Source organism: Salmo salar, chromosome ssa13 (assembly GCF_905237065.1).
Source record: "Salmo salar chromosome ssa13, Ssal_v3.1, whole genome shotgun sequence".
Taxonomy (NCBI): domain Eukaryota; kingdom Metazoa; phylum Chordata; class Actinopteri; order Salmoniformes; family Salmonidae; genus Salmo; species Salmo salar.
Window position 1 is genome coordinate 100,215,991 of NC_059454.1, and position 20,550 is coordinate 100,236,540.

At 44.8% G+C, this 20,550-nt stretch overlaps 1 protein-coding gene across 2 annotated transcripts in view; it reads right to left on the reverse strand.

Moving 5' to 3' along the window:
- Positions 1-3,869: 3,869 nt before the first annotated feature.
- The window catches only part of LOC106568397 (ADP-ribosylation factor-like protein 15), a 59,936-nt gene continuing 43,255 nt past the window's right edge, over positions 3,870-20,550 (reverse strand). For both annotated transcript variants that reach the window (XM_014138705.2, XM_014138704.2), the window contains exon 5: positions 3,870-4,287. In XM_014138705.2, the coding sequence (XP_013994180.1) occupies positions 4,135-4,287 (153 nt within the window). In that variant the 3' untranslated portion in view covers positions 3,870-4,134. The remainder of the gene's footprint in view (positions 4,288-20,550) is intronic.

The following is a 20,550-nucleotide window of genomic DNA, read 5'->3' on the forward strand; positions in this document are numbered from 1 at the left end:
CGATCATCAAAAGGACAGAAAAATCTGAAGTGAATAATGAGAATGATAATAAAGCATTAAAGATAGTGGCAAACTGATGTTCTGTATGTCTTAAATAGAGATATTTCTTTTGAGTGAAGACAAGGCATTACATTTCCAACATGACATGTGCCTTTTCAGTAGTGCTGAGAGATTAGTGCCTTTTGAGGTCAGTTCAGTTTCAGTTCGGTTTTTGAAAACTAATCACGGTGTTCAATTTCAGTTTAAAATGTAAAAATTTAAAATATGTGGGTTCAAGGCTGTAACAACACAGAATTAAACAATTGATGGTAGTGACTGCCATTACAGTTATGGTTCAAGTTCTATATTATGGTTGTGTATATATTATTTTATTATTAAAACCCCAATGATGGTAGTGACTGCCCATTACTGCAGATTACTTATTAATAAACCAGGTAACACTACTTGGAGTTCATCTGTAGACGCTCTACACTCCATCCTTTATTCACATTACTTACATTATATATACAGTTGAAGTCAGAAGTTTACATACACTTAGGTTGGAGTCATTAAAACTCATTTTTCAACCACTCCACAAATTTCTTGTTAACAAAGTATAGTTTTGGCAAGTCGGTTAGAACATCTACTTTGTGCATAACAAGTAATTTTTCCAACAATTGTTTACAGACAGATTATTTCACTTATAATTCACTGTATCACAATTACAGTGGGTCAGAAGTTTACATACAGTAAGTTGACTGTGCCTTTAAACAGCTTGGAAAATTCCAGAAAATTATGTCATGGCTTTAGAAGCTTCTGATAGGATAATTGACATCATTTGAGTCAATTGGAGGTGTACCTGTGGATATATTTCAAGGCCATACCTTCAAACTCAGTGCCTCTTTGCTTGACATCATGGGAAAATCAAAAGAAATCAGCCAAGACCTCAGAAAAAAATATTGTAGACCTCCACAAGTCTGGTTCATCTGTGGGAGCAATTTCTAAATGCCTGAAGGTACCAAGTTCATCTGTATAAATAATAGTACGCAAGTATAAACACCATGGGACCACACAGCCGTCATACCACTCAGGAAGGAGACGCGTTCTGTCTCCTAGAGATGAACGTACTTTGGTGCGAAAAGTGCAAATCAATCCCAGAACAACAGCAAAGGACCTTGTGAAGATGCTGGAGGAAACGGGTACAAAAGTATCTATATCCACAGTCAAACGAGTCCTATATCGACATAACCTGAAAGGCCGCTCAGCAAGGGAAAAGCCACTGCTCCAAAACCGCCATAAAAAAGCCAGACTACGGTTTGCAACTGCACATGGGGACAAAGATCATACTTTTTGGAGAAATGTCCTCTGGTCTGATGAAACAAAAATAGAACTGTTTGGCCATAATGACCATCGTTATGTTTGGAGGAAAAAGGGGGAGGCTTGCAAACCGAAGAACACCATCCCAACTGTGAAGCACGGGGTGGCAGGCATCATGTTGTGGGGGTGCTTTGCTGCAGGAGGGACTGGTGCACTTCACAAAATAGATGGCATCATCTGGATATATATCATGTGGATATATTCGAGCAACATCTCAAGACATCAGTCAGGAAGTTAATGCTTGGTTGCAAATGGGTCTTCCAAATGGACAATGACCCCAAGCATACTTCCAAAGTTGTGGAAAAATGGCTTAAGGACAACAAAGTCAAGGTATTGGAGTGGCCATCACAAAGCCCTGACCTCAGTCCTATAGAAAATGTGTGGGCAGAACTGAAAAAGCATGTGCGAGCAAGGAGGCCTACAAACCTGACTCAGTTACACCAGCTCTGCCAGGAGGAATGGGCCAAAAGTCACCCAACTTACTGTGGGAAGCTTGTGGAAGGCTACCTGAAACGTTTGACCCAAGTTAAACAATTTATAGGCAATGCTACCAAATACTAATTGAGTGTATGTAAACTTCTGACCCACTGGGAATGTGATGAAAGAAATAAAAGCTGAAATAAATCAATCATTGTCTCTACTATTATTCTGACATTTCACATTCTTAAAATAAAGTGGTGATCCAAACTGACCTAAGACAGGGAATTCTTACTAGGATTAAATGTCAGGAATTGTGAAAAACTGAGTTTAAATGTATTTGGCTAAGGTGTATGTAATCTTCCGACTTCAACTGTATATAAAACAATATATATTTGGTGACTTATTATTTTATTCCAAGTCATCATCTCATCTCTTCCCACAAGCTTGCCCAGCAAGAACCAATGAGAACAGGCAGCCGTAGGCACAATGGATTCTGGTCATTGTATTAATTAACACGTTTTCTGTATGTAACTACTGTATGATGAGTTGAACAACATACCCCAGAGAGAAATCTCTCTAGAGAAATGGCACGTTGAGCGCACAGAAAAAAACGAAGTAAATGGTATTCAAATAATTGAACTGACGTTGAACGATTCGTTATTTTAAAAAACTAAACTAAACCGACATTTCAGTTAATCACTCAGCACTACTTTTCAGGGAGTCAGTCCACCAGGTCTCTACAGTTTGAGAGCTGGTAGTCTTTTACTTCTCTAACCATTACAACCCTGGTGGCCCATAGATTCTCTGCGGAGGGGAATGACTCCATGTTCGATGGTTCCTCTGTGATCAGGTTGTTCCATTGTGGTATGGCCTGCCTGTGTGGTATGGCCTGCCTGTGTGGTATGGCCTGCCTGTGTGGTATGGCCTGCCTGTGTGGTATGGCCTGCCTGTGTGGTATGGCCTGCCTGTGTGGTATGGCCTGCCTGTGTGGTATGGACTGCCTGTGTGGTATGGCCTGCCTGTGTGGTATGGCCTGCCTGTGTGGTATGGCCTGCCTGTGTGGTATGGCCTGCCTGTGTGGTATGGCCTGCCTGTGTGGTATGGCCTGCCTGTGTGGTATGGCCTGCCTGTGTGGTATGGCCTGCCTGTGTGGTATGGACTGCCTGTGTGGTATGGCCTGCCTGTGTGGTATGGACTGCCTGTGTGGTATGGACTGCCTGTGTGGTATGGACTGCCTGTGTGGTATGGACTGCCTGTGTGGTATGGCCTGCCTGTGTGGTATGGCCTGCCTGTGTGGTATGGCCTGCCTGTGTGGTATGGCCTGCCTGTGTGGTATGGCCTGCCTGTGTGGTATGGCCTGCCTGTGTGGTATGGACTGCCTGTGTGGTATGGCCTGCCTGTGTGGTATGGCCTGCCTGTGTGGTATGGCCTGCCTGTGTGGTATGGACTGCCTGTGTGGTATGGCCTGCCTGTGTGGTATGGCCTGCCTGTGTGGTATGGCCTGCCTGTGTGGTATGGCCTGCCTGTGTGGTATGGCCTGCCTGTGTGGTATGGCCTGCCTGTGTGGTATGGACTGCCTGTGTGGTATGGCCTGCCTGTGTGGTATGGACTGCCTGTGTGGTATGGCCTGCCTGTGTGGTATGGCCTGCCTGTGTGGTATGGCCTGCCTGTGTGGTATGGCCTGCCTGTGTGGTATGGCCTGCCTGTGTGGTATGGACTGCCTGTGTGGTATGGCCTGCCTGTGTGGTATGGCCTGCCTGTGTGGTATGGCCTGCCTGTGTGGTATGGCCTGCCTGTGTGGTATGGCCTGCCTGTGTGGTATGGACTGCCTGTGTGGTATGGCCTGCCTGTGTGGTATGGACTGCCTGTGTGGTATGGACTGCCTGTGTGGTATGGCCTGCCTGTGTGGTATGGACTGCCTGTGTGGTATGGACTGCCTGTGTGGTATGGACTGCCTGTGTGGTATGGACTGCCTGTGTGGTATGGACTGCCTGTGTGGTATGGACTGCCTGTGTGGTATGGACTGCCTGTGTGGTATGGACTGCCTGTGTGGTATGGACTGCCTGTGTGGTATGGACTGCCTGTGTGGTATGGCCTGCCTGTGTGGTATGGACTGCCTGTGTGGTATGGACTGCCTATGTGGTATGGCCTGCCTGTGTGGTATGGACTGCCTATGTGGTATGCCCTCCGATGGGCTTTGTAGCTCGGATGTGGCTCCTGTGTGGTCTAACTGTCGACCAATGTGGGATTTGTAGTTCCCTGTGGCTCAGCAGGTCCTGTGGGACCTGTGTGGTTTGTAGTTCTTGTGGCTCAGCAGGTCCTGTGGGATTTGTAGTTCCCAGTAGTTTAGGTCCCAGCTCATATCCTGCCTGTGTCTTGGTCCTTGTCCTCCAGCAGCTCAATGAGCTGAGTGAAGCTCTGTTTCACGGCATCCATGTTGTCCACTGAGCTGCCTTCTAGAATCCAGCTCTTCCCTCGGGCCAGAGGCTCCAGCTCAAAATACTTCTTTATCTAACATAGAAACAGAGAAAGAGAGAGAAACAGATAGAGAGCTCAGAGGTTTGGACACTCATTGAAAACATAAATCAAATCAAATTTTATTTGTCACATGCGCCGAATACAGTGAAATGCTTACTTACAAGTCCTTAACCAACAATGCTTTAAGAAGTTAAGAAAAAATATAAAAGAAGTGTTAACTAAAAAATAGATAAGTAAAAAAATGTAAATAATAAGTTACAAATAACGCAAAAAAAAATACACAATAGCACAATTGGTTACCGGATCGTAAAACGGCAGCCATCTCCTTCGGCGCAATTATGTCACAGTGAGTAAATAACTGTAACGTTATCTAATTTGTGATTTCGTTCTTAATGTGTGGGTGTACAGCATAGTATACCATAACTGTTTTTGTCTAAATACTGTTCATTCCTCTGTAATTACACCAATATCTGCCAATACTTGCATTACATAACAAGAGCCAAGTGGAGACCACAAACTAGACCAAAGTACAAAGATTGTCTTAAGAACTATGCAGGTCCCATGTTGGAAGTCTGCAGGAAAACAAAACAATAACAAACGTCCAAAATATTGCAATCAATTCTGAATCAAATGGGAGAAAGATTACCCTCGTGATTTCAACTCCCAGCTGAGCTTAAGCACACAGTACACACACTTCTGAAAACAAGCACAGTGTCCAGCTATGTCAAAAATCTGAAAAAGACAAAAACACTGCCACAATTCTCTTAACACTTTCAAAATCTCTCAGTTCTGCCAATACTGACACGGATTGATAGGTGATGGTCAAGCCAGCATTGCAGACCGTTTCTGTATAGTTTTACTAGTTCGTAGGAGCTGCCTGAGACCAGTCCAGTGATATATGGGAACCACATAGGACCACTCATATATGGGCTGGTAGGCCTAAGGCCATAACGGTCCGTCTTTGGGGTGGTTTACTACTGGGGGGGATGAGGCATGGCCAGCCAGGCCATAACCATGGAAATAGAATGAGGTGCTTTTCTGTTCTAGCGATTATATTTCTATGGCCATAAGGGGTCTGTAAGACATCAGTCTCATTGAAGGCTTACTACCAGGGAGATGTAAGGCCATGCTGGTCTATGGACCATCAGACAGTCTCATTGAAGGTTTACCTCCAGGTGATATAAGGCAATGCTGGTCTCCTGGCCATCAGACAGCGTGGTGACAGAATGTTACTTGTTGCCCTCTCTGGGTCATAATGATCTGAGAGAGCAAAGCGGTGTCTGGAGAACCTTGACATTTGACACCACAGAGGCCAAGAATAAATACCTGGCAAAGCCCCCGAGAGTCAGGTCAGTCCACGGAGGAGTCCTTTTTCACATTCAGAATACTACTGGTTGGGATTATGGATACTATAGCAGGGTTAAGTAGGCATGAAACAGAAGAAAATGCTCAGACTGAGTCAAAAGAGTTATGAAATGCTAGATTTCATTTTCCATTGCTAAATCTTTTGCTATGGTGTGCCATAATGAACATGACCCATCACTTGGATAACAGGAATAGGAAAAAAGGTCAAATAAATCAAACTAAACAATCTGAGTAAACAGAGACTTAAAAGTGAACTTTTCCAACAGATTCTGTCCATCTGTGTTTAAAGAGGAGAGTCCAGAGATTGGCTGTGTGTATCAGGGTGTCTGTCAGTGTCAGTGAGTGGGGACAACTTCCTCTTCTCTGAGCAGACTGAGGAAGGGGGAGAGATCATGTTCAAACCCATTCAGAGAATACAGAAGATACCATAGGACACCATACCGTACTGATGGCCAAACCCACAGGAACAGGAGAGACTAGAAGCTGCACTAACAGGCTGCAGAAACCTCTGCTGCTCTTGTCCTTTTGTTTCAGAGCAGAAAGGAGAATAAATAAATAATGAAACAAAACATCCTTTGAGCCAAAGCTCCCATAGCATGCCAAGAATGCTGATTAAGATTTCCCTGTCTGGGACTTCATCGCTCGCTTACACAATCCTCCCTCCTCCAAAAGAGAGAGAGAGAGAGAGAAAGAGAGAAAGAGAGAGAGAGAAAGAGAGCAGGAACAGGCTTGGAAGGTGCCGCAGCGTTTGTCTATTGTTTTTATTTGTGTGCGTGCGTGCGTGCGTGCGTAGTGTACGTAATGGGGAAGAATGATGATTAATTCAACATAAAGAGAAAGCAACAAGTCTATGAAGTAGGAGAGGTTGAGAGAGGTTAGATCAGGCATCATCAACTCGATTTAGAAGGAGAGGTTAGATCAGGGATCATCAACTCGATTTAGAAGGAGAGGTTAGATCAGGGATCATCAACTCGATTTAGAAGGAGAGGTTAGATCAGGGATCATCAACTCGATTTAGAAGGAGAGGTTAGATCAGGGATCATCAACTAGATTTAGAAGGAGAGGTTAGATCAGGGATCATCAACTAGATTTAGAAGGAGAGGTTAGATCAGGGATCATCAACTCGATTTAGAAGGAGAGGTTAGATCAGGGATCATCAACTCGATTTAGAAGGAGAGGTTAGATCAGGGATCATCAACTCGATTTAGAAGGAGAGGTTAGATCAGGGATCATCAACTAGATTTAGAAGGAGAGGTTAGATCAGGGATCATCAACTCGATTTAGAAGGAGAGGTTAGATCAGGGATCATCAACTCGATTTAGAAGGAGAGGTTAGATCAGGGATCATCAACTAGATTTAGAAGGAGAGGTTAGATCAGGGATCATCAACTAGATTTAGAAGGAGAGGTTAGATCAGGGATCATCAACTAGATTTAGAAGGAGAGGTTAGATCAGGGATCATCAACTAGATTTATAAGGAGAGGATAGATCAGGCATCATCAACTCGATTTAGAAGGAGAGGTTAGATCAGGGATCATCAACTCGATTTAGAAGGAGAGGTTAGATCAGGCATCATCAACTCAATTTAGAAGGAGAGGTTAGATCAGGGATCATCAACTCGATTTAGAAGGAGAGGTTAGATCAGGGATCATCAACTCGATTTAGAAGGAGAGGTTAGATCAGGGATCATCAACTAGATTTAGAAGGAGAGGTTAGATCAGGGATCATCAACTCGATTTAGAAGGAGAGGTTAGATCAGGGATCATCAACTAGATTTAGAAGGAGAGGTTAGATCAGGGATCATCAACTAGAATTAGAAGGAGAGGTTAGATCAGGGATCATCAACTCGATTTAGAAGGAGAGGTTAGATCAGGGATCATCAACTAGATTTATAAGGAGAGGTTAGATCAGGGATCATCAACTCGATTTAGAAGGAGAGGTTAGATCAGGGATCATCAACTCGATTTAGAAGGAGAGGTTAGATCAGGGATCATCAACTCGATTTAGAAGGAGAGGTTAGATCAGGGATCATCAACTCGATTTAGAAGGAGAGGTTAGATCAGGGATCATCAACTAGATTTAGAAGGAGAGGTTAGATCAGGGATCATCAACTCGATTTAGAAGGAGAGGTTAGATCAGGGATCATCAACTCGATTTAGAAGGAGAGGTTAGATCAGGGATCATCAACTCGATTTAGAAGGAGAGGTTAGATCAGGGATCATCAACTCGATTTAGAAGGAGAGGTTAGATCAGGCATCATCAACTAGGTTTAGCCGTGGGCTGATGTTTTCTTGAGCGGATGGTCACGGGGCCGGAACATAATTACAAACAATTTGTAAACTACAAATTGACCGCAAGATGCCCAAACAGATATAATATTTGACTAAAACAAACATTTCAAACCTTGATTATATTTTATAGACACCAAACATACAGGAACACCTCCCAGAAAAGCGTTCCACAGGGATGCTGGCCCAAGTTGACTCCAATGCTTCCCACAGTTGTGTCAAGTTAGCTGGATGTCATTTGAGTGGTGGACCGTTTTTGATACACACGGGAAACTGCTGAGCGTGAAAAAAACAGCAGCGTTGCAGTTCTTGACACAAACCGGTGCACCTGGCACCTTCTACCAGACCCTGTTTAAAGGCACTTAATTATATTGTCTTGCCCATTCACCCTCAATGGCGCACACACACACACACACACACACACACACACACACACACACACACACACACACACACACACACACACACACACAATCCATGTCTCAATTATCTCAAGGCTAAAAAAATACTTATTTAACTTGTCTTCTCCCCTTCATCTACACTGATTGAAGTGGATTTAACAAGTGATCTCAATAAGGGATCATAGATTTCACCTGGTCAGTCAGTCTTATTTAAAAAAAATGAATAAAAAAAATAATTTAGCAGACACGACTTACAGGAGCAATCAGGGTTAAGTGCCTTGCTCAAGGGCACATCGACCGATTTTTCACCTAGTCAGCTCGGGGATTCGAACCAGCAACCTTATCAGTTACTGGCCCAATGCTCTTAACCGCTAGGCTACCTGTCTCCCTATATCTTTATCTTGTTAGCCTTGTGACCCAGTGTATATATCTCTATTATGCGTGGGAATACTTTGGAACAGATTTCCAAAATTAAAATCACTTGCCGCTGATTTGCTGGTGTTTTACAGTCTTTTATGTCCACCGTTTGCTCAGAAAACTGTGGCTAGCCTGGCTAATACACTACAGCAATCCATTGTCTGGTGAAACAGACTGACACAGCAGAAAGATGTCCATTGCTAGTTCATCTCTGCTGGACGTCTCAATAGGGTCAGAAGGGGCAAGCTGCTGGTACCCTCGTTTAGCCCGACTAACATGCAGGCTGAGCTAGCTAACACAAGACAGTTCTGGGTCACGAGGCCAACACGCTAAAGATGTGCGATGGTCATTCAGTGTGTGTGCAGCAGATAAAGGGTTGAAGGTCTGGCTCTATAGACTGGGGTGGTGGGGCCTTTATGTTGTACAACCCAAGATCAATCTGCTCAAAGCTGGGATCAATAGGATGAGTTTCAGGGCTAAAAAGATCAAGTCTGATCTGAGGGGATCTCTCCTGGTTAAAAACGACGGGAGGCTGGGAGCGGAAACCTACATGTGCGCCAAAGGCCGTTGCAGGATGCTCATCTGCCCGACTCACCGCTTTAAACATAATGATGAAAGGGGTCAGAGTTCGATTGAGGAAAGAGAAACTCAACTCTTCCGAAACACGACTGGTCCTCCCATGATGATGAACGATCACAACTGCTCCAATCCAAACCGGCATCTGGAAGGCACCCGGTCATGTCCAGTAGAGAAAATGTTTTGAAACAGGAAGTTATCACCTGAGCCAGTTCCTGTTCCATACGAAATTCAAGCTCTCCTCTATTGCACCTAGAGAGGGAGGTGAGGAATTGAGGGATCAAGGACAGGAGGTATCAAGGACAGGAGGACTCAAGGATTGGACAGCTTATACACTTTCAGACAGAGCCCATGTGTTGGTACCGAGCCCATGTGTTTGTACCGAGCCCATGTGTTGGTACAGAGCCCATGTGTTGGTACAGAGCCCATGTGTTGGTACAGAGCCCATGTGTTGGTGCCGTAGGGTGCTGAGTGACTCCTGTATAACCCCGTGCGCTGCGTAGCCACATGGGCCTCCCTCCCTCCCTCCAGACAGGAGACCTGTTTCCCAACACACCTTTGGGGGAGATGTCGAGGCGGCAGCAAAACACCTGTTAGCCTCCCTCACCGTAGGTTTACAGTAACTACATTTTACAGGGGGCTACGACTACGAGCCACATGAACGGACTGACAGCAAACATCTGGCCTGCTCGGAGGCTGGAGCTTGACTGGGGAACTGGACTGTGGAGCTGGACTAGACTAGCGAGCTGGACTGGGGAGCTGGGTTGGACTAGCAAGCTGGGCTGGACTGGTGAGCTGGGCTGGGGAGCTGGACTGTGGCGCTGGAGTGGACTAGCGAGCTGGGCTGGGGAGCTGGACTGGAGAGCTAGCCTGGACTGGGGAGCTGGGCTGGGGAGCTGGACTGGCGAGCTGGACTGTGGAGCTGGACTAGAGAGCTAGCCTGGACTAGGGAGCTGGGCTGGCGAGCTGGACTGGCGAGCTGGACTAGACTGGGGAGCTGGACTGGCCAACTGGGCTGGACTGGCGAGCTGGGCTTGGGAGTTGGACTGGGGGCGCAGGGCTGGCTAACTGGGCTGGACTAGACTGGGAAGCTGGACTGGGGAGCTGGACTAGGGAAATGCGCTGGGCTGGACTGGGGAAATGCGCTGGGCTGGACTGGGGAAATGCGCTGGGCTGGACTGGCGTGCTGGGCTAGCCGGCTGGGCTGGCCAATTGGGCTTGAGAGCTGGACTGGTCTGGCAAGCTGGGCTGGGGAGATGGACTGGACTAGCTCGCTGGACTGAGGACATGCCATATGTCTTATGCAGTATCAGTAGAGAGGAAGGGCCCTCAGCGCCAACATGGGCTCTGTACCAACACATGGGCTCTGTACCAACACATGGGCTCTGTACCAACACATGGGCTCTGTACCAACACATGGGCTCGGTACCAACACATGGGCTCGGTACCAACACATGGGCTCTGTACCAACACATGGGCTCGGTACCAACACATGGGCTCGGTACCAACACAGCTTGCCAGGCACAAAAGACAAATAAAACAACCCACTGACTGACAGGTGACCCAAAATACTTTAACACCAAGATACTCTGAAATCTACCAATTCACCTGAAAAATGAGATTCCATCCCGTAGGTGTGACGTACAGCTCATATTTCAGACTGAAGTCGGATTTATGGTATTAGCTCTATTTTTTTTTTTTTTTTAAATATGCGAATATCGGGAGCGTTCCAAAGCAAACCTCCTGTAAGACCTTTAACATCCTTGGGATCATCCCTGCTATTTCCCCACTGCAGTGGAGGGAATAATATTTCATTTTGGAGTAGTCGAGGGCCTAGCTATGAGGATTCCTCTGTGGTAAAGCATTCTTCATGAGGTAGTTCAGTAACCAACGCTGAGCCAAGACCTGATTCACATTTCAAAACAGCAGAGACGCTAAGAACACTAATACAAGGCCTTTGTACATTGCGCGAACTTGTCCTGTATGTCCAACTCGTCCATTGACGTACTTATACACGACTTATACACCATAATACATCTAATGACATACATCAACAGTTTGCACAACAGCTTTCACGGAGGAGTGCTGAGAACAGTGCCTATGTATTATGTACTGCCGCCTTGATATAACGCTGCCCTTATACATGAAAAGGAACCATCTGGTGCCATCATTCATCTGTGTTATGAATCTCTCCTCACGCCATGACGACTGATGAGTGACGCCACTTCCAGTATGTATAGCTTGGTGTGCGAGTTGTTATGACTGCTGGAGTGAAGTGGATGGCCGGGTCTGGAGCGGAGGTAGGTAGTCCATTATTCACACACTGCATAGCGGACTGGGTCTGGCTGGCTAGGCCCTCAGTGTCTTCAGAGACAGAACATTGGAAACACATTGGGGTGAGGCAGGAGGCTCCATCGGTCGGGGGCCACAGTCTGGAGCTTTGTCCCAAACGGCACCCTATTCCCTATATAGTGTACTACTTTTGACCAGAGCCATATGGGCCCTGGTCAAAGTAGTGCACTACATGGAAAATAGGGTGCCATTTTCAGAGACACATGTTGGAGCAGAGGAGGTTGAAGCTCCACTCGAACATGTCACAGCCACAGTAACACACTCCCTCAAGGGCTGGCCATCACACAGAGAGGTCCCAGGGAATACAGGATATATTGCCAACCTCAATCGATATACATGGAAACACTTGAGTAAATGAGGGACAGTAAATATATTGAAAGCAGGTGCTTCTACACAGGTGTGGTTCCTGAGTTAATTAACCATTTACACTCATGGGAATTGGCCTATATGGATGGCGCTACATTGAAATGTTTCTTACAGAAGAAATATGAAAAGCATATGCATAAGCATGGTAGCAATTGAAAGGGAAGATTTAGGAGATATTGGGAAAATTATTAGACCAAAGTTGAAGACAACAGTTCACCGGGCACAAGAATGAATCCAAAACATTATACTGTTGATTTTATGTGCATTTTACATTTACTGTACTTTCCGCTGCATTTGTTGACAGTGAAATCTGAAAATACTCTGGATACATTCAGTAACATGATAAATATTCCTGGAAAATATGGTGTAGGTGCAACATAAAATAAAGTGCAAGGGTTTGAGTGAGAGGTCTAACTGGTGTCTCCAAGTGGACACACACCTCTCCAAAGTGTTCACAGTTCTGAAGAAATGTAAATGCACATTTATGACTCAAAGAAGAGTCTTCAACTATAAGCAACTAGAGAAAGCACACTTGTAGTTGTTTGAACAGAACCCTGCATCCCCGCCATCACAAAACTACTGCTGTTTACACAATCCAAAAAACGGACCAATAGAAACTGCCATCTAGGTCAGGTGGGCATCATTTGAAAGCTTGTTCTATTACCAACATGACTAGCTAAGATTAAAAAAATATGTGATATTACAGTGTTAGGCTTTCACAAGCCAATTCAGAGAAACAGATGGTAATTGCGGTGTGCATAGAATGGAGTCATGAATGCATTCAGGTGCACGTTCTGCAGTGAATTTTCTTCACTATAGACAAACGTAGGCTCATTCTATTCAGAACAATCCAGGGTATGACGCCATGTTTTATGATATGGAAATGTGAAGTGCACATTTGGACTAACAGATGTTTGGCTTGCCATGGCATATTATTTACATTGTTTTCATGCTCATCAAGCCATTCAGTGACCATTCGTGTCCTGTGGATGGGGGTCTTGTCATCCTATGGGGGGCATAGTCATGGTGGCCAAAACAATGGCCTGCCCAGCATTTTTATACATGACCCTAATGGGATGTTAACTGATAAGTGCCTAAATTGGAACGCAGTGGCTGTACAATAACATGCTTATGGGAGATTCTGGAGAAGCACCTGAGACAGAGTTTTCCACCACCATCAACAAAACACCAAATGATGGAATTTATTTTGGAAGAATGGTGTCGCATCCCTACAATAGAGTTCCAGACTCTTGTAGAATCTATGCCAAGGGACATTGAAGCTGTTCTGGCTCATTGTGGCCCAACGCCCTATTAAGACACAGTTTCCTTCATTTTGGCAGTTACCTGTAGGTTACACACACACACAAAAAACCAGACTTCCCAATCAGAGATACAGACCTGGAAATCTAATTGGTTAAAAATATCTATTGGTGAAAATAAAGTTCTGAACCGGTTTGAACCCCCTAAAAAGTAATGGTTTATATCGTTCCTTTCTTTTGAAATATATTTTTTACATTTAGCTCGACATGAAATGACTTCACCTATCAGAGCAGACAGAGCAGCTTGCTATGCAACGGGCAAGCTACAGCTGTTTACATGCAGTGGACAGACGTGTAGGGTGCGAGATGCCACAGAAACTTTGCGTGTAGGGAGAAAGAGATAGAGGTTGGAGGAGGAGGCTTTGCTTGAAGGGCTTATCATCACATGCATTACCTGAATTAGGCCCACAGAATTATACCTATGGAGGAGCGTCTTCTATGAAGGAACTTTAAATGTCTTTGAACTTCAGAGAGTTGGCTTAACATTAGACCAGGTGTGCATTGCTGCATTTTATGTGGGACTGGAAAAAAAATGCCTGGAATGTAAAAGAACGTTATTAACTGGTTCCCATGCTTTTAAAATAACGGTTCTGTTCAGGAACAGTATAGAATACTTTCATTCCCAGTTCTGATTCTGTTCCTGGAAAAATGACGTTATTTTGCAGTTGTCGGTTCTGTTCCCTGAACCGACAGTGCCAGTAGCTGTTTGCAATATGTAGGTGTGCATGTAACCTAATGGATAGGATAGTTCTGCATAATGCTGTTGTTGGTTTGAATGCCTGTGTACTGTACTGCCTCTGCAAACAGTCAGACACGTGCGCTTTAGGAGATGATACAGCTGTAATTCAATACCATAAAGCCCATTGAACACAGCAAATCTGTGCTGCATTTACAATGTGCAATACCATGAACATGTGTAGGGAAGGGATGACACATAAATGAGAAGTTAATTTAAATAATGAACTATGGTATATTGTATATGAAATGAGTTTTGCAGATAGATTTGTTCAGTGGCCACAGCTGAACTGAACAGATAAAAGTATCACCAGAAAAGACTAAACAGAAAGTAAACAGTGCCACTTGGAGAACCACTTCCTTGTGAACAGTTGTGTGAAAGGGTACAAACAAAAGCAGTGTTTTTACCATGATCAACAAAGAAATCTATAATGTTTTTAATATGGAAAAGTTGTGTGTGATTGAGTGTGTTTAAGAGTGTTGGTGACTAAGTGGCAGCTGGATTCACAGTCGACTAATTTAAAGGACTTTGAAAACAAGTAAATTCACATGAAAAGGCTCAAAGGGAATGGCATACATTAAGGAACTGAGTGAAATCCATCCAAGAGTCAAAAAGCTTGTTTTTAATGAAAAAATATTGCAGCTTGCTCTCATTCTTTGGTGGAATTTTCATTCGATATAACAGTTGATAAGAAACAAATACGATATGCCACTTTTCTTCAAAATTTGTGCCAGTCTGCACCACAGGTGGTAGGTATTGCTCAACCTGCTCTTATTTCCTCCATAAACTCAAGTGGAATGTTCTGGGTTCTTGGCTCCAGTGGGCCAATGACACTGTGGAGGGAGGCAGACCTGGGTTCACTTACTCTGAAATCTTTCAAATACTTTGAGTGCTTGCTTTAGCCTGCCTGGAGTGACTGGTAGGTGGGCTGGGCACTTTTGGGACTTTTCTATTGGTTCCAATGCAACAGGCAAGCTCAACCAAGCGCAGCGAAAACATTTAAAAATGATTTTGAATACTTTTTAAACCCAGGTTAGGAGGGAAAACTCAACCATAGCCTGTGGAGTCTGTTGGAATCTGTGTTTGTGTCCTTGTTCGTCCCTGTGCTCAGAGACTCAGACAGACCGCACGCCCTCCTCTCTCCGCTCCGACCAGAACAACGGGACTCTGTTTTCTGCCGAGGGATGGGAATTCACTCAGGCGACGTTGGCATCGCTGTACAGTACGGATGCCAAGGCCAGTGTCTGAACAGCAGGAGCAACACCAAACCACACACACACACACACACACACACAAAATCCATCGAGACGCACGCACAAAACCACCATGACAACCCCCCCCCAATCTTTCTCATATGATACTTCCTACTGTCTGGAAGAACCACCATGCCTGGTAAAACCGCAGGAATCACAGTGACAACACTTTCTCCATCTGAAGCCCAAGACAACAAGGCAAGGCAACATTTCTTGGCAGTCCCTTAGAAATAACTCTTTCACTCATGGCTTTAGGTAGTACGCAAGAAAGACCATCACCTCCCTCCCAACGCAGTGCTGTGTGTGTGTTTGTGTGCATTCCCTCCATGCACATCATGAGCACACATGCACAGTCAGTGAGTAAGCCACTCTACTCTTATCTTCATTATTAAACAGGCTCTGGTCTCATCCTCATTATAAAAACAGGCTCTGCTGTTATCCTCATTATAAAAACAGGCTCTGCTGTTATCCTCATTATAAAAACAGGCTCTGCTCTCATCCTCATTATAAAAACAGGCTCTGCTGATATCCTCATTATAAAAACAGGCTCTGCTGTTATCCTCATTATAAAAACAGGCTCTGCTGTTATCCTCATTATAAAAACAGGCTCTGCTGTTATCCTCATTATAAAAACAGGCTCTGCTGTTATCCTCATTATAAAAACAGGCTCTGCTGTTATCCTCATTATAAAAACAGGCTCTGCTGTTATCCTCATTATAAAAACAGGCTCTGCTGTTATCCTCATTATAAAAACAGGCTCTGCTGTTATCCTCATTATAAAAACAGGCTCTGCTGTTATCCTCATTATAAAAACAGGCTCTGCTGTTATCCTCATTATAAAAACAGGCTCTGCTGTTATCCTCATTATAAAAACAGGCTCTGTTGTTATCCTCATTATAAAAACAGGCTCTGCTGTTATCCTCATTATAAAAACAGGCTCTGTTGTTATCCTCATTATAAAAACAGGCTCTGCTGTTATCCTCATTATAAAAACAGGCTCTGCTGTTATCCTCATTATAAAAACAGGCTCTGCTGTTATCCTCATTATAAAAACAGGCTCTGCTGTTATCCTCATTATAAAAACAGGCTCTGCTGTTATTCTCATTATAAAAACAGGCTCTGCTGTTATCCTCATTATAAAAACAGGCTCTGCTGTTATCCTCATTATAAAAACAGGCTCTGCTGTTATCCTCATTATAAAAACAGGCTCTGCTGTTATCCTCATTATAAACAAAGGCTTTTGCTCACTGATGCCGTTCCCTTAAGCCTCCACTCTCTCAATAACTAACCCCAGTGGCAGATGAAACTCTACCCTGCCCAGGCTTGACTCTCTGGGGTAATTTACTTCCCCTGTCCACCGGACTGGGGAGACTACTACACAGAGGGGAAGGCAATGGGGGTCAATGCCTTTCCTTTACAATAATCCGCTGGGGTCTCACCCTTCCTCCTGTCCCCTGATCTGAATAATAATAAAATGACCTTGGCTGCAGCACGGCACCGTAGACACTAGACAGAGCATCCCTCCCCAGCATCTGTACCGAATGGAGTTATGACTGACTGATAGGGACAGATGCCTAGGAAACCCACAACACATTGAGCTGCTAGCAGAGGAAGACATGGTCCAGATAACAATCCATCTAGCCATCGTCTGCTCTGTCCTCTCTACCTAGTCACTCGTACCTGGAAGTGTAGCATATCAGAGATACTAGTATTTCCTTTGAACCTTAAACTGTTGCAGCACTTTGAGATTTCTGCTGATGTACAAAGGGCTATATAAATATTTTGATTTGATTTGATGTATGTTTAAGAGGAAATGCTTTGGCCCACATTGCTGTACAGTGTCTTGGGTTTCCTGAAAAGGCGCTTTAAATCCCATGTATTATTAAGAGTAATGAGTTGTTACTTCTACAGCATTATCTGATGAACATTGGTGTAAAGGCAGTGCTCAAAGTGAATAGCATCCATAGTTAAAAAGAAACGAGAGCTCTTCATCAGCCTCGATCAATTAGACATATTATATGACGTTTTGGGGGCCGTAGATTTTCTCTCCTCTTATTGAAAGATGTGTTTGAGAGGTGGCAGACAAAAGCCATGTGTGTCTCACAGACAGACAAACAGAGAGGGAAAGAAAGAGAGGGGGGGTGAAAGAAAGTGAGAGGGGGAGAACGAGAGAGAGGGGGAGAACGAGAGAGAGAGAGGGGGAGAACGAGAGAGAAAGAGGGAGAGAATGAGAGGGGAAGAGGGAGAACGAGAGAGAAAGAGGGAGAGAGGGGAGAATGAAAGAGGGAAAGAGAGAGGGTAAGAGAAAGAGGGGAGAGGAATCCAGACACCATTGTGTGGCGCTCCCGTCCCAACAGGCTGGCAGAGAGCATTCTGCGAGAAAGGTCACCTCGCTGCGCCGGGAAAGGTCAAACAAAGGGGCTGTGTCTGGTGGAACTGGCCTCCTTTTGTCACTGTCTCCACCGCCACCTGTGTCACGTCTACCTTGCCATTGTAGCATCCAGTACTGTCTAGACTGCTGCTGTGTGTGTGTGTGGCGTATACATTTACAGACTTACGTATACTAAACGGTACAATATCCATTCATGCATTTGTCTCGTCATCATGTCTCAGAGAATTACAGTGCCTTCAGAAAGTATTCATACCCCTTGACTTATTCCACATTTTGTTGTGTTACAAGCCTGAATTAAAAATGGATGAAATATATTTTTTGGCCCAAGCATCAACACACAATACCCCATAATGATGAAGTCGAAACATGTTTAGACATTTTTGAAAATGTATTGAAAATAAAAAAGTGAAATAGAATTCACATAAGTGTTCACACCCCCATGCTGTGACACTCCAAATTGAGCTCCAGTGCATCCAATTTATTTTGATTATCAAATCAAATCTTATTTGTCACATGCTCTGTAAACAACTTACTTACGGGACCTTCCCAACAATGCAGAGAGGAAAAAAGTAAACACGAGGAATAAATACACAATGAGTAACGATAACTTGGTTATATGTACGGGGTACCAGTACTGAGTCAATGTGCAGAGGTACAAAATAATTGAGGTAGATATGTACATATAGGTTGGGATAAAGTGACTAGGCAAGATAACAGATAATAAACATTAACAGCAGTGTACGTGATGAGTCAAAATAGTTAGTGCAGATTAGTTACATTTTAGTAATTTAGCAGATGCACTTATCCAGAGTGACTTACAGGAGCAATTAGGGTTAAGTTCCTTGCTCAAGGGCCCATCAACAGATTTTTCACCTTTCACCTGGGATTCGAACCAGCGACCTTTCAGTTACTGGCCCAAGGCTCTTAACCGCTAGGCTAACCAATAGCTTCCCGGACTAACTATTTAAGAGTCAAATTGCTTGGGGGTAGAAGCTGTTCAGGGTCCTGTTGGTTCCAGACTTGGTGCATCTGTACTGCTTGTCGTGTGGTAGCAGAGAGAACAGTCTATGACTTGGGTGGCTGGAGTCTGACAATATTCAGGGCCTTCCTCTGACATTACCTGGTATAGAGGTCCAAAATGGCACGGAGGTCAGCCCCAGTGATGTACTAGGCTGTACGCACTAACCTTTGTAGCGCCTTGCAGTCGAATGCCAAAAAGTTGCCAGGGGGAAGAGGCGTCGTCATGCCCTCTTCACGATTGTGTTGGTGTGTGTGGACCATGATAATTCCTTAGTGATGTCGACACCGAGGAACTTGAAGCTCTCGACCTGCTCCACTACAGCCCTGTCGATGTGGATCAGCTCCTTTGTCTTGCTGATGTTGAGGGAGGGGTTGTTGTCCTGGCACCGCACTGCCAGGTCTCTGACCTCCTCCCTGTGGGCTGTCTCATCGTCATCTGTGATCAGGCCTACCACAGTTGTGTTGTCTGCAAACTTTATGGTGGTGTTGGAGTCGTGAGCGGCCACGCAGTTGTGGATAAACGGGGAGTACAGGAGGGGACTAAGCACGCACCCCTGAGAGGTCCCCGTATTGATGGTCAGTATGGCAGATGTGTTGTTGCCTACCCTCACCACCTCGGGGTGTCCCTTTGTCCTGGTGGGAAAGGGCAGTGTGGAGTGCAATAGAGATCGCATCATCTGTGGATTTTTTGAGGTGGTATGCGAATTGGAGTGGGTCCAGAGTGTCTGGGATGATGGTGTTGATATAAGCCATGACCAGCCTTTCAAAGCATTTCATGGCTACAGATGTGAGTGCTACAGGACGATAGTCATTTAGACAGGTTACCTTGGCATTCTTGGGCACAGGGACTATGGTGGTCTGCTTGAAAGATGTAGGTATTACAGATTGGGTCAGGGAGAGGTAAAAACACTTGCCAGCTGGTCCAAGTATGCTGGGAATCTGCCTGGCCCTGTGGCCTTATAAATGTTAACCTGTTTAAAGGACTTACTCACATCAGCTACGGAGAGTGTGATCATGCAGTCGTCCGGAACAGCTGGTGCTCTCATGCATGGTTCAGTGTTGCTAGCCTCGAAGCAAACATATTAGGTATTTCATTCGTCTGGTAGGCTCGCGTCACTGGACAGCTCACATCTGGGTTTCCCTTTGTAATCTTTGATAGTTTGCAAGCCCTGTCACCTCCGACAAGCGTCAGAGCCAGTGTAGTAGGATTCAATCTTGGTTCTCAGTTGACGCTTTGCCTATTTGATGGTTTGTTGGAGAGCATAGCGGGATTTCTTATAAGCGTCTGGATTAGTGTCCCGCTCCTTGAAAGCGGCATCTTTGGTGCCGATGTTGCTTGTAATCCATGGTTTCTGGTTGGGATATGTACGTATGGTCACTGTGGGGACGACATCGTCAATGTACTTATTAATGAAGCCGGTGTCTGATGTGGTAAACTCCTCAATGCCATTGGATTAATCCCGGAACATATTCCAGTTCTTCCACGGCCTGCATACTCACCAGACATGTCACCCATTGAGCATGTTTGGGATGCTCTCAAATGACGTGTACGATATTCCAGTTCCAACCAATATCCAGCAACTTCACACAGCCATTGAAGAGGAGTGGAACAACATTCCACAGGCCACAATCAACAGCCTGATCAACTCTATGCATAGGAGATGTGTCGCGCTGCATGAGGCAAATCGTGGTCACACCAGACACTAACTGGTTTTCTGATCCACGGCCTTACCTTTTTTTTTTTTAAGTAACTGTGACCAGATGCACATCTGTATTCCCAGTCATGTGAAATCCATATATTAGGGCCTAATG